Here is a 17,668-nt window from a genome sequence, read left to right as displayed (position 1 = left end):
CAGAAGATGGACTGAATGAATAGGGAACAATCAAAATGTTTTCTTGCTTTTAAATTTTTAATTCTGTCATTTGATCTTGCCTTTTCTCTATACCACTTTGATTGTATAGGAGTGAGAACCATCTGACTCACAAGTTTCAGGACCTAATCCCATGCTTTCTATAGAACTAAACTGAAAGTTTTACGTAACAAATTTTACATACTGTAATGCTAGGCAATTTCAGTTTTTAAGACTTTACTGATTTTTAAACTTCTTTGGAAGAGAAGCTGCCTCCCTTCTTTCAGTCTTTGCTTACCCACAACCATTGTGACCTTAATGAAATGTGTGAGAGCCCAGTATGTAGTCAGAACCTGCTATGCTGAACAGCGTTTTCTGAAGCTGCCCTTTTGCAACTCTGCCCTTGATATGACAATGATTTTTAGAAGTTATTAGTATGTAGGAAAGATATGGAGGCAGAGAGAGCTGCATTAATACACATTTACTTCATTTAAGTGCTTAAGAGCATTTTTAAAAATAGACTACTGTTAAAAAGTAGGGAGACATGAATGGTGTGAAGTTTTTTAAAATACACAGTAGTTACATCTGGTGACATACTTCTTGTTGTATTACTAACTGTTTGTTATCATTTTAGTGGGAAGAAATTAGTGGACTGGATGAAAACTACACTCCTATACGAACATACCAGGTATGCCAGGTGATGGAATCAAACCAAAACAACTGGCTTCGGACTAACTGGATTGCAAAAAGCAATGCACAAAGGATTTTTGTAGAACTGAAATTCACTCTGAGGGATTGTAACAGTCTTCCTGGAGTTCTGGGGACTTGTAAAGAAACTTTTAACTTGTATTATTATGAAACAGACTACGACACTGGCAGGAATATCCGAGAAAACCAATATGTAAAAATAGACACTATTGCAGCAGATGAAAGTTTTACCCAGGGTGATCTTGGGGAGAGAAAAATGAAACTTAACACAGAGGTGAGAGAAATTGGACCTTTGTCCAAAAAAGGATTCTATCTTGCATTTCAGGATGTAGGGGCCTGCATTGCTTTGGTCTCTGTCAAAGTCTACTACAAGAAGTGCTGGTCCATCATTGAGAACTTAGCTATTTTTCCTGACACAGTGACTGGCTCAGAGTTTTCCTCTTTAGTAGAAGTGCGAGGAACTTGTGTCAGCAGTGCAGAGGAGGAGGCAGAGAACTCACCGAAGATGCACTGTAGCGCGGAGGGAGAATGGTTAGTGCCTATTGGAAAATGTATCTGCAAAGCAGGATACCAGCAGAAAGGAGACACGTGTGAACGTAAGTAAACACACAACTTGCTGTAAATTATAGGTCATGTTCTTCCAGCTTATTTTTATTTTTCTTTTTTTCAAGAGAAATACATGATCAGTCTGCTTTTAAGGATTTTTTGATCCTCAATCTGTCAAGTTCACACTGTTTAATTTAAAGCAGTCAGGCAGTCTGATTATGGAAATCAGTGGTTGCATACTGCATTTTTAAATTTAAACAAGAAAAGTTGAAGTTGTATGAAGTATAAATATAGGTTTGGGACTAACATTTGAAACTGGTTAAGGTGTTGTTTCTTGTACTTCTTGGTAATGCTGAGCAAGTCATATGTATCAGAACATTGTATCAATGATGTCAGGTATGAGTAGGTAAACACTTTGTTTTTTCACATGATCCATGACAGAATGACAAGGAAACTAAAGTGGAGGTAGTAAACTTAGAATAGAGTGTGGTTAGTAATGGGAAGAATACACATGCAATAAAAACTGAGTTAGAGATTCATGTCAAGTGAGTAAAAAATTCAAACACAGTATCTTTCAAACAGAATATCTAATTTTCAGAATTAAGTGTGGGTTCCTTTCTACAGTATATTTTTGCATTAAACTAACTCTAAATATTTGGCTTGCTGTAAGATCATGGTGATTATTTTAAAATACTAGCAAATCAGAGACAACTGAGTTGTACTTTCTAATTCAGACTAACTCAGCGTGTTCTTAAAATGATACTTATTCTTAGCATTCCTCTCTCTGGGACTACAGGTATAAGACATTTCTGCTTAGCATGCTTACGGTAAAAGCAAAGGAATAGGCAGTTTGTTTGAAGACAGGTATTTTCATGTGCATTTAATACAAAGTCTATCATTTTTATTGTAAGATTAAAAAAGGAGTTTTATATCACCATATTTTTATTGCAAGGTAGGCAGACATTTGTTGTTGAGAAATGGTGTAAGTCCAAAACTGGAAAACCATCCCCCACAAATCTGTGAAGAGAAGAAATGTCCATAATCTCAAAAACAAAGATGACAACAGCCACTGAGTCTGAGGTGCCTGTGTGAGGACTTCAAAATCTGTAGAGAATTAAGGACACCTTAAAACAAAGGAAATGAGTCTACTTATTAATAATTTGTCCTCAGAAAAAACACAGTTGTGCTTTTGACAAGTTTTTATGAGGAAATTCAGTACAAGGTGAAGTGGCTGAAGTTGATTTGAGGCTTTTGTAGCCCGCACAAATTTTTCTTTGTTTTGTTGGGAAGGGATGAAGTCTTTTACACTGTAGAAAGTGATCACATTAGGAGTAATTGTAATGTGAAAAACTACCTGGACAAAACCTTTCAGGAGACTATATTAAAGCTCTGTTAAAAATATCAAGTTCTGTGTCTCATAGAAGTTTATTTTGAGGTTTTTGAATATTATTTTCCAAGTGACTGATTTCTTTTCTTAGTTCACTTGCCCTTGATTACAGACCTAGTTATGGTTGATGTAATTAATACATTAATGTTATTTCACTTTCAATAAAGGGCAGAAAGTATAAAAAATACCCTCATTGTGTGTTGGGAAGTGGGTGGGGGACAGGAGCTGAGTGAGTGTGACAGGGATAGATAGAGAAGAAATTGATGTTTGGTAACTGGAATTCAAGTAACCTGTTTTAATAATCAGGCATCTTAATTTCTAACTGCGCTGATGTTGACAAAAGAATTAAATGATAACTTGTACTTGAACATAGCAGTGTGCTCATTTGCAAGAACACTTCCCAGTTTTGGCTTGCTTCCAAAGCAATTGCTAGGAGAACACACTACTCTGGAAACAGTCCAGAGAATCATTTATGGTATTTTTCCTCTTTTCTTTCAGTGATCCTGTTAAGAGTTTCAAAACAAACTCTGGCCCCATATTGAGGCAAGCTAATGTATTTGAGAGGGAAAAGGTGGTGGGCAGGCACTTGTTGAAAGTGTGCTGAGTTGGCAGGTCCGAGTCAGAATGATCTGGGTGACTGTGGTGCACAGTAATTGCTGTTTGTGTGTCATGTCTGTGCTTGAGGATGTTATTAAATATGATTAACTATGTAGTGACCGATAATACAGCTGGCACACTGATACTGTGTCTGGTTTTTTGTGACAGATACTGAGAAAAACTTATCTGAACATTGACACTAATGCAACTGGCTATCTGTTACTGTCAAGCTGTGTAACAGATCAAGCAGAAGCAAGCTGATGTGTGTTTCCTTAACCCAGAGCTTTTATAGCCCTATCTGAAGGCTTGCTTCTGCAAATACTTTGTACTTGGCATGCTGCATGACTTCTTTGGGACTTCTTAGGGTAGAAAGCATTGTGCTCTGTCAGGATGGGCAGAAACCTGATTCTTCTCTTACACTTGCTAAAGCTCTGCTGAATTAGCTTAGCACGATATGATGATCCTTTAAAGATTCAGAATAATACCTTATCTGGCTGTGTTGTATCAAAGGTAGGAATAGATAGCCACATTGTAGTCCCCAGTAGCTCTTCAGCCAGTAACTCCCTGGGGAATTTGATCTGTGTTAAGACTAGCTTGATTGGCTGGCTCTGACTGAATAATGTGTTGATTTTACATACATCTCATCTCCTGTGTGTGAAATTTATTGAGTTCAGTTACTAAAACAATTGAATTTTGATTTATACACAACTCGGCACTGGATGTGTTGCCAGATTTTTTTTTTCTTAAGAATGTCAGCAACTGGTGGTGCTGGGAAGGGTAAGGAAGAAAACAATCATGAATAGTGAAACATATAACCTGGAAAATGGTGTCCTATGTGTTTCTTCTTAATTGCTTGATCTTTCAAACTAAATTAATTTTTTTTTCTTTTAGTGTACACTGATTACTTCTTGTCATAGGACTGCCAAAGAACCCCTGCCACCTCAGTGGTCTATCATGATAACACTCATACATAAGCAAAGCAGATTTCAAAGAGCTCACAAATGTAATTTAAAGCAAAATCTTAAAGCTGTGTTAAACAAACATGAGAAAAATAGGTGAGACTCTAAACGTTCAGTTGCGGATTCTTTGGCTTATGTGCAAGGACACTATTTCCTCAGTGTTGATCTTATGTCTGCTGGTGTGGCACTAGGCTTAGGTATGGAAGTCAAACATTTTAAAGGACTATCTTGTAGGATCCTTAGCAAAAGTATCAGAAAGGTACTTAAGCGTATTCAGTTCTTTCAACACCATGTATTGAATCTGTTCTGGAAAAAAACCTCAACCCCAACCTAACCACAAAACCCCAGCTGACTTCACGGTAACTGTAGTAGAGGCTCCCAATAAGTCAAATTTTTACTTTTTCTCACATTGGAGTTCAGTTAATGTAATGTACTTCTTACGTGTGTAAGAAGTACACTGCAATGAGTGATTGGTATTTGAAGGGGAAAATAATTCTTTGAGACCTTCTAGTATAATGTATTTTTCATCTGTTTCATGTTAGTTGGAGGTAGAGAGAGAGAATTAGCATTATTCAATCAGAGCAGTAGAGTATATTTCAGAAGGTGGGAAGCTTCTCTTAATATTACTGAACTGAGAAATTACATAGATGATTGGGCACCAAGTCCAAAAATTCAGAATCCTAGGGGAAGCCAAATGGGTGGATTTTACTGTTAAACATATTATAATACTGTATGCATTAACAGTTGTTTTATTGGCCTTAAATGAGGAGGGAATTACAGCTATTTGCACATTTGTCTTGGTGAGGTAAAAAGGGAGCTGCAAGCCTTTCTTTCCAGACTTCGTCAAGTGCTGTACACTGTGCCAGACAGCAAGCTGCATCTGTTCCTTCTCTTTTTTCTTTTTTGGGACAAACTTTTTATCTCTTCACTGTGTGAGATATTACTTGATAACAGATCCAGAGACTTAATCTGCCATATGTGCAGCCTAGTTGTAGTAAAGTATATGTGGTTATGGTTGGGGTTTTTTTTTAATTTCTTGTGTGTTTTGTTTTTTAATGTTACTCCACTTAGAAGCTGATGTGCCACAAGTTTCTTAATAAAGGGCAATGAATTAAGGGAGGAATGTGAATAAGTTGTCATTAAAAATAACATCACAATGCTTTAAAAATCCCAAGTTACACATATTGTGAATTGGTTGTAGAGCTTAGCTCAGGCAGTGTCAAAAACAGCTGTGGATGACCTGCAGCTTGAGTAGTCTACCTTGACATTCCTGCATTTTCAACTTGATAATATTTTGCTTTCTGGAGACAGCTAGGAATGGTAGAAATGTTTTTCAATGGCATTTATATCATCAAGACTCTAAATGTTTTCTTTTTTGAAGAAGAGTTACCTTCCTTCCATTTGCCTCCAATATTACTCTAGGGAAGAGAATGTAATTAGTCTCAGCAAACTGAACCAGAGCAGAGAATTGAGGGAATTTCTGGGTCTTGACATTTCCTCAGAAGTGAGTAGAAGTTCAGCAAGAGAGCATCAACATCCTCCCCTTTTTATTCCCTAACATCATTTTTCTGTCCCTTTTTGAAAGAAAGATCAATGGGATCTGATATCAGGTCTCAGCTACAGCTGAATATGAACTATTTAATTAAAAAAAAACTCAAGCAAACTTTCCAAAAGATCCCAACATCCTTCAGAAAAATATACTAGATACTTCTAAAATAAAAGTAAGACCTACCTAGATGATCAAGAATACTGAAGGTGTTTCTACTATCAAATGCAGAGCTGTGATTTGTGCTTCCAGCCCTCTTTGGAGTTTCTAGAAAGTTTGATGTCTTGACTTTCATTCATCCTGGAGTCTTCTGATTGCCCTTCTTGTCAGAGAGATGTGGTAGAAAGATATTTTCTTGATGGAGGTTTCTTTCCAAATGCTCTAGTGTTCGTAAAGAAGATGATTTTCACAATTTATCAGTCTCCCTAAGTAAATTGTGTTTCTTTGACCTGCTTTGTTCATATCCTTCAGCTTTTTGGATGTGTAAGCACAGTGAATAGAAGGGGAGGAGCTATGTCCACTGTTAAACATGTCCTCTTTGAAAAGTAATTTCCAAATGTAGTAAAACAAGATGGCCTGTGTTCTCCGTGGTCAGGGCTTGCTATCACCTGGAAAAAATACTTCATGCTTCATAACATTTGTTTCGGGTGTCCTCTGCATGTCTTTTGACCCAAAGATACAATTTTTTTGTAGCATTCCCTTGCGTGAGGTGTCTGAATTCCATTGATTAGTATGATAGTAAGTCATCATAGTTTTGATGATACAGCATCCTCTCATATCACATGAAAACACGTGAGAAATACGGTGACAGAATTTGAAGTGATTAAGTGATGATGGCAGTCCAAACCTGTAGTTCTCATCCAAAATGCCATCAGAGTGATCCCTAAAATGAATTAACTGCAGAGGTACTGACAACAGGTTTAGTTTCCAATGAACTAGTTGTTTTGCTACAGAATAGCTGAAAGAAGTGAAGTAGCACATGCAGGTGGGAAATCAGGAGCCCAGATCTTGGAAGTGAAATTGTTGGATAACGTAGTTTAATGTAGAGCTCTTTCCCTCTCCAGCCTCTCTTCTCTGCCTGCCTTCTGCTTGCCTCTCTGTTGTTCTTCCCAAATTCTGCTGTCCCCAGGAATTATTTTTATTTTTGCATTTTTCTAGAGATTTGATGAATATCAGTTTCTTAAACTACATTTATTTCGTGGTAGTTGTTTGGGGTTTTTTTCACCAGATTCACTGCTGTGCATAGATTTTGAAATCAAAACAAAGCCAGCAATGAAGTCTAACAGAGTCTTAGTAATTTCTCCTTTAGTTACTGGGGAAGCACTAAAGATGTCTGTTTTATGGGTCTGGGATGCCACTGCTGAATTAGCTATGGTTGCTGAACAGCTGGGCCGTTAACTCCTTAGCCATAAGGTCTATCTCCTGTTTGTTCTAAATGAAGCTCTAGTTGCTATTTAGAAGTGGAATCTCATCCTGTCAAGTCTGTTACCCAAAACCATACATCTTGCTTCTGAAACAAACTTTCCTGCCCAGAAATCTTACAAAGGGTGCCATAGGCATCTGATAGCTTTGTTACCATTTTCTAAGCATAAAAATATTTTCCTTGCTGAAAAAGAAACTGCCTGCTTGGAAATTTGTAGGGGGGTGTTTTGGTGCTTTCTTTGTGTGTGTTTTTGGTTTTTTGTTTTTTGTTTGTGGTTTTCTGTTTGTTCTTGTTTTGGTGGGGTTTTGGTTTTGTCCAGAGTTTGTTAACCTCTCAGAATTAGACTACTAAAAATAAGTATTCTTTAATTTCTGAGTACAGAAAGCCTTGTTAGGGGGACCACAAGTGTTATGTGTTCTCTTGAATATGACTGTTAGCTTTTTAAGAAAAAACAAAACCTATGTATAAAACAAGGTTTCAGGGACTGGAAAAAGGGAATTAGTAGGTTATAGAGAAACTGAAGTGAGGATCATTTAATGGAAGAATGGATCACAGAAAATAGAGGATCCTGTTAATAACTCTTTATGTAATCACCTTTACGTGTTTGTAAAACGTTATTATTTAGATGGTGAAATGCTGTTGAAAGTTGTTCAATAAGACTGCAGTTCAAAGCATAAATTGGTCTCTGAAAATAAGGAGCCTTAAGTAAAGGAATGAAGTTGAGGTTCTCATTTTAGTAGTAGGACAACTGTAAGGAGAACTGTTTGGCACTGAAGCTGAAAAGAAAAGAGAATATTATTTGGGCAAAATGTTTGCTTAACTAGATTAGCTTTTAAATTTTGATGCATCCCAAACTTTCTCTGTTATTGTTAAAATATTTGCTTCCCACCAACACTTTATGTATATTAGGCAGTATTAAATCCTTAAGAATATCTTTCTGTTTTTATTTCAGAAACTCTGGAGATAGTTTTAATGTTGTTTTTCAGTTAATGTCATGCTTATTATTCTTGAACTATAGAGTAAAAATTATTGCTTCTTGACTTCTCAGCACTAAATCCTGGTGTTTTCCCTATACTGTGCAAGCTCTGTCTGCAATACTGATTTAGTTATTAAGAACAATAAGTCATAGACAGTTTATTGTGGATTAACACTTTTTAGATTGAAAGCAAACATTTTGAAATTAATATCTGCAAAGACAAGATTGATCTTTTGAAGTATACTCAATACATATACTTATTGTGTTGGTTTTTTATCCCTCGTAGAAGTAATATAAATACTGTTTTGTTTGTAAAATCTTAAGCCTGGAACAAAATTGAGAATAAAACAGTTTGTAGGAATTTCCTTCAAATACTTAGAAAAGTATATTTGAGGAGCTTATTAAAAGTCGACCACTTGAAAGGAAAAATATGTAGATGTTTTCTACCATAATCCTTCACAGTGTGTTGTGGTGTCAAACAGAACAAAAAAACCCCAACAAACTAACCAACAAACAAGCAAAAAGGCAGGTTCACCATTTCATTCACCATTGTGCATCTTTAATTTCATGAAAAGAAACTTCTCTTTAGGGAATGGTGTGTCTAATTTCTTCTATAACCTTGCATTATTGTAAAAACAGCAGCAATAGCAAATGTATTTAAGACATTTTTATGAACACTCTTCTTATTTAGAGAAACTTTTATCTCTGTGCGCTTCCAAATCTTTCTGCTGCCTATATATGTCCCAGTGAGTTTTCTTGTCCCTAATATTAAAGAAAAATGTGAAAGCGAATAGTATCTGGTTAATAGTTCACAGCAGAAACTTTCTTTTCTGTGGTCATCTCATTTTTCATTTCTTGCTCTCAGACATATCAGCAGTGTGTGCCTGGTGGCTCGGATGAAGGAGTAAATTTTGTATACTTTTCCATTAATGACTGATTCTGACTTCATAGAGTCTCCCTAATAAACACAACATGCCAACATACCAGAGAGGGCCTGTTCGGTGTTTAACACTTTTTTCCTTTCTTCTTCTTTTTCTTCATTAGGAAGATATTTCCATTTAGAAACAAAATACCTCTGAAGGTACATGCGTTTGGGGAAATTTTGATTAATAGCAGCTAATTTATAATCAGAGTAGCAAAGACAACCAAGTATAAAACCTGTGTGCAGTAAGAGTTAGGGTCAGTTATTATACTTCTAGAGTTCATAATCGTGTCAACGTGTATACCTGTACAGCTTTATTTAGCTGGGTGGCCCCACTGCCTGTCTTAAGGAGGATAAAGTTGCTCACATCTGCCACAAACATCAGGGTTTTTTACTCAAGGTAATTTGATACTTTAACTTCTTAATTTTTATGGTTTGAATTAGTTACATGTGAGTCTCCGTAAGACATGGCTCTCCTGCAATAATAGTGTCAAGCATTTTTCCAATAAAAGTCTAATTAACTGTAATTGTTAGTATCTTTTGATACTAAGATACCTTTCTGAACATACCTTAAATATGTGTGATTGAGATGAAAAAAGGAAGTACATGATCAAGCAATAAAATTACTGTTCGTAGGTTGAAATATATGTAATGTACAGACATGCAAAGGTTATTTCTTAGTGTATTCATGGAATACACAAAGGCTTTTGAGAGGCTGTAGCAAGTCTAAAGCAGGTTGGCTGATGATTTTTTTTTCTGTTTTGAACCAAAAAGATTATGATAGTATGTTTTACCATAAATAAACTTGCTGAAAAAGTGTAAAAATGGGGCTCCTGCCTTTCACTAAACAAGTTACATGACTATTTTAAGGAAGCAATGCCTAATGCAGATAACTATAACCAGCACTGCGGGCTAGGACTTAGAACTCATCCTTAGAACTTAATGACAAGAATGCCATTAACTCAAGGAGAGCAGTATCATCTGTTTATATTTGCCTACTGAGGAAAGTGATAAAGTTTTAGGTATGTGTAAGCATATACATAAATGTAAAACTATGCCAATGAAACATATTTAAATGCATGTTTGATTAGAATTTTCAGAATTATAGATGTTGTGCTGCTATAAATGTGTACAGAGAAGTGAATATAAGTAGGATCCAAAAACTCTGCTGTTGGTATGTGAGATCTTTAATCTCTAGCATAGTTAGTGGCTATAACTAGTTATTATTCTTTTCTTACATTTAGTGAATGTGATATATCATGCAGTATAGATGACTGGTGTTCATTTTTCCAGTAGATTGAACATAGTGGATTGAATTAGGTGGACCTTGAAAGTGATATTTGGAGGTCTTCTTGCAGCAGATTGATATGGTGGCCTCCTGCAGCCATATGCATGTGACCTACTGTACATTCCCTTCATCTTACTGGATGTGTCCTCATGATGTGAATAAATTGCAAGTGTCCCCTGACAGTTGATAGAGCTAGTTTTTCTCAAATGACCATGTATATGCTTTAGTTCTACTTTTATGAGATAGCATACATGTGCATATTTCCCAATAGAAGTCTAAAACACCTGTACAGTAGAGGGTCAGGATGTCTGTCATCCACTTGTGATGGGCCATCAAGGAGTAACTCAGGAGTTTTCCCAAGATTGGATTAATGACCTGGTCCACTTGAAAGTTCATACTGCCTATGGCTTTCAACCCTCCAAACCCCTCAGTTTCTCAGTTTACAAGCTAATCTTCATTTGTGAGTAGTAAACATAGTATTCTTTGAACTTTCTGACTGTACCATCTTTTTTCACACTAAACAATAGTATGGGTAGATTTTGAGGAAAAAATTACACATTTCATGAATGTTTGTGTGGTGCCTATTTGAATCCATCAAATTGCATTCACAGAGGGACATAAATAGTGTTGAGAATCTCATTACATCTCTAATTTAAAATATTGGAACCCTTGCTTAGCTACCATGAAAATGCTTGAAGAATGTTGGCAACTGAGATTCTATAAGTAAAGTTTATTCTATGTGTAAAAGTTGGGCATTTTGTCTGCCAAACAGCTCAGCTCTGTTAATGCTGGAACAAATTACATGTTCAAAAATCTGTCTGTGGAACATGGTATGAGTGGGCAACATGTGGTTGTGATCACTGGCCATATTTACATGATCTCACCCAACTAAGTTTTCCAGGCTTGGGTCAGTTATTTTGCTTGCTGAGGAGAATTTGGACTTGGATCTCTTGCATGTTAACCAACATGCAGTCACTGTTTAAAAGTTTTATTAGCTCTTGCTCAAACTTGCTCTTCCCACACTCTAGCAGTTAGAACCATTAATATGGAGTGACTGGTTCCAGTCCCTTAGGTTCTAACCTTTCTTTTTAACATAAATGTGTATATAGAGAGTTATATAAATATATAAAATATACAAATATATAAGAATATAAAACATTTAATCTTGGATATTTAAATTCTAGTGTTTCCAAATGTTGACATATTTTTGTCTTGACCAATTACTTGCACTGTATATATAGATAGAACCGGAGGAAAAGTTCAACTGATTTTTCATTTGTTTATATGAGTGATGTGTTTGTATGTCAAAGCAAATGGAGAAATACTGATATTTTCTCTTGTATCTGCTAGAATGTGTAGTTTTGCGTGAAGTCTTAAAACACCGAGTAAGAATATGTAGTTAGAAAGAAGGATGTTGCATGGAACAGCTTTTTTTTATGATAATATTTGGTATTTCTTTTTTAATTGCTACATAGAAATATTTTTGGAATGTGATGGAGCCCTAGCAAAGAGAGGGTACTTTTACTTCATTTTGTTGTTTTGGATCAGGTCCATGATACAGTCTCTTAGCTGAATTCAAGCATTGTATCATGGATGTTTGATTTCTCATGCTTCAAAATGTCAACATATTTTTTCTTAAACAATTTATGTGCAGAGTAATTAGATAACTCTCCATTTTAATTTTTTGTCCAATTTATTGAAAAAGTTTGTTCCACACCACTAACTCTTCTGGAAAAAAATAACATTAATTATTTTCTTTCTTGAGTACATTTTAATTGTGGCATTTTTCTGTGTTGATTGTGTAAAGACACATTTATCTGTTATTAAAAAATACACAGATTTCAAAATGTGGACAGTTTTATTAACACTAGCTAGAAAAAAAAGTCCCCCCAAATGATACCTAAAAGAAGTGGACATTGTTTGATGCCTAAAACAAATGGGCATTTTTTTAACTGTTAGCAAATCTCAAGGCTCCACATTGTCACCTAATTATCTCACCTATGGAAATCTCAGCGAGATTTAATCTGCAGCCCACTGCTGGGAAGTGTGAAAGTATCATGTGCTTAAAATCATAAACGGGGTTGAAAATCATGTCCCATAGTGCAGATGGAAAAGAATATTTAATCTGTGATGACTCTTCTGTTCACTTTTTCTCCATATCATTAGTTGCATATCACTTAATTTTCTGATTAAAAGGTGCAATTCTTTGGCTTTAAAATGTCTGTGCTTGTCTGTCTGCTTTAGTTTGTCAGTTGAAATAAGTCTCTTATTTGGCCTGTTATTAAAACAGTCTTTATCAGTGGAATTGCGAATGAATGATGCCAGTACACGAGGGAGAGAAATAACATCTTTTTAAAACACGCTTTTTCTTTTTCCTGGTCGAGTGAGACAGAGGAGAAGACAATGACATGCCTCCTTTTGATCTTTTATCTTAGAGATTTTCTGTCATATTTAGAGCTACTGTCACTGTGTTGTGTATTACTGTTGTAAAAATCATGTATCCAGGAAGATAAAATTCAAAATTGGATTGCAAGAGTAAAGATGAGTGTTTTTTTAGAAAATAAAGCACATGTTGATAGCACAAATGATGTGCAATCTCTAAGTGAGGGATTTTATTTCTCTTGTTAATACAAAGACTAAATGAAAATGCAATCCCTGTTCCCACAAAACAAACTCCATTTTTAAATTTCCACCATTTAAAGATATTTCTGTATTTAAGCAGTGACAAGGGTATTCATTACTAATTAACATTCACAAGATAACTGACTGTCAGTTGCCCATCAGAGTGGAGATTGGAAGAATGTTGACACTGATTGATGGACATGTTCTGGGACTATGCACAAACAACCTGCTCAGGTCATCTGAGTACATAGAAACCTTACAGAGCAGCTCCACATACACAAAAAGATCTTTTGCTCAGGCTGCCCTTCTTTTGAAAGGGAGAATATCCTTCCATGTATCCTAGAATCAGTTGATTTGGAAGTTATGCCTTCCCTTTCTCACACTGTGGTGACCAACGAAGAATTCAGTTTAGTCTGGTAAGTCTGGGTAACATGTCATCGTGCTGTTTCTAGCTGTGAGTGACTGAGGTGCTTAAGCATTCAGGTTGAAACAAAATTTTTAATGTTGCTTCATAAAATGCTATACATACTTACCTAATAGATAGATAGTAGTGTAATACTTCTTTAGATAGAGGAAAATCCCTGACCCCTAATTTATGTTTCCTTGAAATGTGGAGGTGGAAGAGGTTTTTTAATCGTGCAGTCTCTGTGGTCTCTTCAGAAGTGAGTTTTAAATATCTGTAATCATAGCAGTTGTCTCCATTTCCCTGAGCTGGTAGTGTATTTATGTTCAGTTAAATGAACACACCCTTATGGTACCCTCACACTTCCTTTTAAAGGAGATAGAAGCAAGCTCTTACCGTAAGAGTGTGTCACGTGCAAATTACACCTCCCCTAGTCTGGGTATCTTGTGTGTGAACGGAACAGTGACTGAGTTCCTCCTGCTTCTTGTGGTGGGCATTTGCTCGTACAGCAGTGGTAGTACTTAGCTAAAGAAACACCATATCATGGTTTGTGGACAGTATAGCCTTTTAAAGAGATAAAACTTTCCTGTGTAGGTGAACAGCCTGCACATCTTCAATTTGTGATAAGCATCTGCTTCACAGATACCTATTTCTCATAATTTCTCTAAATTTGAATTTTCTGAACATACTTACAAATGTATGATGGTTGACTTGGATTTATTAACTAAAACAGATGAAGGGCAGCTCATTAAGGTGGAAAAGAAGAACTTCTTCTGACTGGAGCCCTTTTCCTGTCATTATCCATGGGGCAAAACCTCCTGTTTTTCTCCTGTGTTATTACACATCTCTAGGGGCGGTCCTGTGGTGTAATGGATAGCACTCTGGACTCTGGATCCCAGGGACTTGAGTTTGAGTCTCAGTGGGGACCAACCCCTCGCAGTTCACTGTCTCCCTGCCATCTGATCCCATCAAATCTCTGGTGCTAAGCAGGTCTCAGCCACATTAGTACCGGGTGCTGTGACAGTCACGAGGACTTCCCTGTCACTGTCCAAGCTCACTTGGCCATGGCAGATGGACCCTTAGGACTTAAACGGTGGGGCCAGTTCTGCGCCCGCTGTGCCTCACCTAAAAAATCTACTGTGCAGGCTTGAACACCCACGTGGGGAGAGCCCTTCCCAGATCTTCGTTTGCAAAGTCTGACCATACACATTATACATCTCTATAGGTTAAAATTTGGATCTGTCTGGTCTTCTCTAAAATCCCCATAACTTTCAGGCTTTGGGAGTCACTATAGTTCCACCCAGTCCAGATGGAAGTAGCATGCTGCTGGGAATCCCTTGCCAATCTCTGTCCCTGATAGCAGTTTCTGAAGCATATTGGGGAAATCTGTTAAGAGCTGTTATCATTTCATACTTACGTGCCAGTTCTCTATCTTTTCTTCAAAGTACTTTCAACTGGAGTTCCTTAATGCTTTCTTTGGGGTTGGCAAGGTGTTTCAATGAGGCAGAACTCCTACTTTTACCCATTGGAAAAGGGCATCACAAACATTCTGCTGCAAAATTGCTTATTTTCCCTTGAATAAACTCTTGCTTGCTTATTCATAAAAAAAAATAAAAAAAATAAAATAATGAGTCTCTCAGGACTGCTTGTGAGAATAAGAAAAACAGGAATTGGCCTCATGTCATAACCATCTGTTATGAACACAAAGACCAAGGGCCCAGTCTTGCTGTCCTTGCTAAAAGCAGTTTGTTTAATAGGAATTACTACAAATATGAAAAATGTGTGTTTTCCTCATTACTGTGGCAATACTCCCTTCCAGCAGTGTAAAAAAAAAAAAAAAGAAAAAAGTCATCATGAATCTTGGTGTACAGTCACACAATTGCATTACTTTATATTGCGGTAGGCTGTATGCAATAAACATCTCATTCCAAGAAATATATGTATTACAGTATTTTCAAAAATCACTTCAGCTACTTTCACGCATGTTTTTTCATAGTACATCTTTTCATTTTATGGTTGAGTTACAACTGGGTTTTCTTTTCTACTGTTTTTATGACTGAAATATTTTTTTTTGGTAGCAACTGGTTTGAAAATGGTACTATTTTTTCCTCTCCTCCAGCAGAAAATGTTTGACTTTTTCCTTGATAACACCTCCCCCCCCCCCCCCCCCCCCACCCCCCAATCCCTTTCCTCAATTATAACTATAAACACTACTGGAGAAGTGAAATAATTTGATCCATCTTGCCGCACTGTGTCGTGGCACAGAGGTAATGTTGGTGGCTGATACTTTCACTTACCTTCACAGAATGAATTGCTAGGTTGGATTGCTTTTTTTCCCCTATAACTTTGTGACCTCCCCTGTATTTGGTATTTCTGCCTTATGATTTGAGATAATTATTCCATAGTATTTAATACAAACCCTATATCTCTGTAAAGGATCAGTTTTGATGTCTTCCCACCTATTTGTTTTTTCATCAGTTCCTTGCTAGTTCTGAGAGTTGTGCCAGTAACTGCTAGATAACTTTAGCCATGGGTGTTAATAGGGGTGTTTAATCTGTGCTCCTTCCCTTCTGGCTATGAATCTATGTTAGGCAGAACAAGGGTTGCTATAATCCTGTTGATTGCACCTCAGCAATAGACCAGTCCCCTGGCTAGACATAGTGCCTTTAAGGGTGGCTTTGAACAGTCAGTCTGGCACAGAGCACATGTAGTGCAGCCCAGAATCTAGGAAAATATATAAATTACAATAGGAGCCTGGGTGTTTCCATGGTGTATGCACAAATACCGGAATTGCTGTATTGGATCAAACAAGTGACTTGTCAAATCCATAACTCTTTTGCCAGCAATGTCCAGTAGCAGATGTTTGGGGAAAAAAAAATAAAAGAACATCAGGTTTGTTTTTGTTCAACACTGAAACATTCTATACAACTCTGTTATATTTCCTTTATATTCTTTCTTGAGTCATTTTGCCATTCAAATGTTAGAATGATTGTTTTCATTTCATGCTATAGATACGTTCTAATCCATTTAAGCTCCTGGTGTATTTTTATGGTTTTTATTATGTTTGTGACCTCAGATTTAAATGGACTGTAAATTCTACAGATGTTTGCATATTAACTTTTCAAGCCTTAAATGTATACTTTGAACTTGACTGAAAAGCCCCTTTGGGATCTGATGTGGAAGCATACATGGAGATGTGGATTTGAAGCAGTTTGATTGGTAAAAACTAATTTCTCATTTGTAAACTATGTGTAGGACAAATACAGTAGAGTTTTATTACAGCAACTTCTTCCTCTGTATTTATAGACACTTGGAGCCATTGAAGGGTTAAACCCCACCCCCAGGCAAAGAGCATATCACTTTCCTTAAAATGCCATTGGGAAACCGAGATAAATGGTGAAGCATTTTCTGTGTTGACATGATGTTCGCCTGTCCGATTGCATCCTTCCCAACAGACAGCAGAGAAGCAATTACAAAAAAAGACATCTGTGCCAAGGTTTGGCTAGCCAGGGAGGGCAAGCTCTTGTGTTTAAGAGGTAGAGAATCCAATCGATGAAAATGTCTGGGCCTGTTAGCACCAATAAAGCTGAAGGCCACTGGGAAGCTCAGAGAGGGTCTTTTGTTGCAGAGATAGAAAAGAGGCTGAAGCTGTGACACTTGGGGAGGAATAGGGTCAGCTAGTACGATCATCCATCTTCCTCAATGGCAGCTTTCTGTCAGTTTTTAACCCTGCTCAGCAGAGGATCTAAACCTCTATTGTTGGCACCAGCCAATTCTCAGCCAAGTGTAAATGAAGTTAATATTCACTGACCTTATGCATAGCCAATGAAGGCCCTTGATGTCATCCTGGAAATAATGTTATCTGACACTTCAAAAAGCAGATGTTGGCAGGTTGTTTGTGGTTTTTTGCTGAGCCAGTATGCAAAGACACATTGTTTAGGCACCTCGCATTTAAACTGATTTCCATAATAACCACAAATAGGCCTTTTTGACCTTAAATTGACAAAGTTATGGTTTTAGTTTGCATATCATTATATGCTGCTCACAAAGCCTGGCTAACCTGCACTAAGTGATCCAGGAGAAGTAGCTTGGTTCACTTAGATAAGAAATATATGGGTCAGTGAGCAAATTTTATTTATGCTGATAAAACAAAGAGTAATTAAAATAGTTTAAATAGTTCAGAGCAGACATTTTTAGAGCACAATGAAGAATAGCATTTATTTTGCAACATACCTTTATGAAAGGAAATATATCACAGAAGGAAAAAAAGAAAACCGCTTTCAGGGGTACAGCT

The 17,668-nt window shown here is 36.7% G+C and overlaps 1 protein-coding gene across 8 annotated transcripts in view; it reads left to right on the top strand.

The window, feature by feature from the left end:
* Positions 1 to 17,668, top strand: part of EPHA7 (EPH receptor A7) — a 189,733-nt gene that overhangs the window by 9,080 nt on the left and 162,985 nt on the right. For all 8 annotated transcript variants that reach the window (XM_071548781.1, XM_071548782.1, XM_071548777.1 and 5 more), the window contains exon 3: positions 632 to 1,301. In XM_071548781.1, the coding sequence (XP_071404882.1) occupies positions 632 to 1,301 (670 nt within the window). The remainder of the gene's footprint in view (positions 1 to 631; positions 1,302 to 17,668) is intronic.

Source organism: Pithys albifrons, chromosome 2 (assembly GCF_047495875.1).
Source record: "Pithys albifrons albifrons isolate INPA30051 chromosome 2, PitAlb_v1, whole genome shotgun sequence".
In the NCBI taxonomy this organism is placed as follows: Eukaryota; Metazoa; Chordata; class Aves; order Passeriformes; family Thamnophilidae; genus Pithys; species Pithys albifrons.
This window is presented reverse-complemented; position numbering and strand designations above follow the sequence as displayed.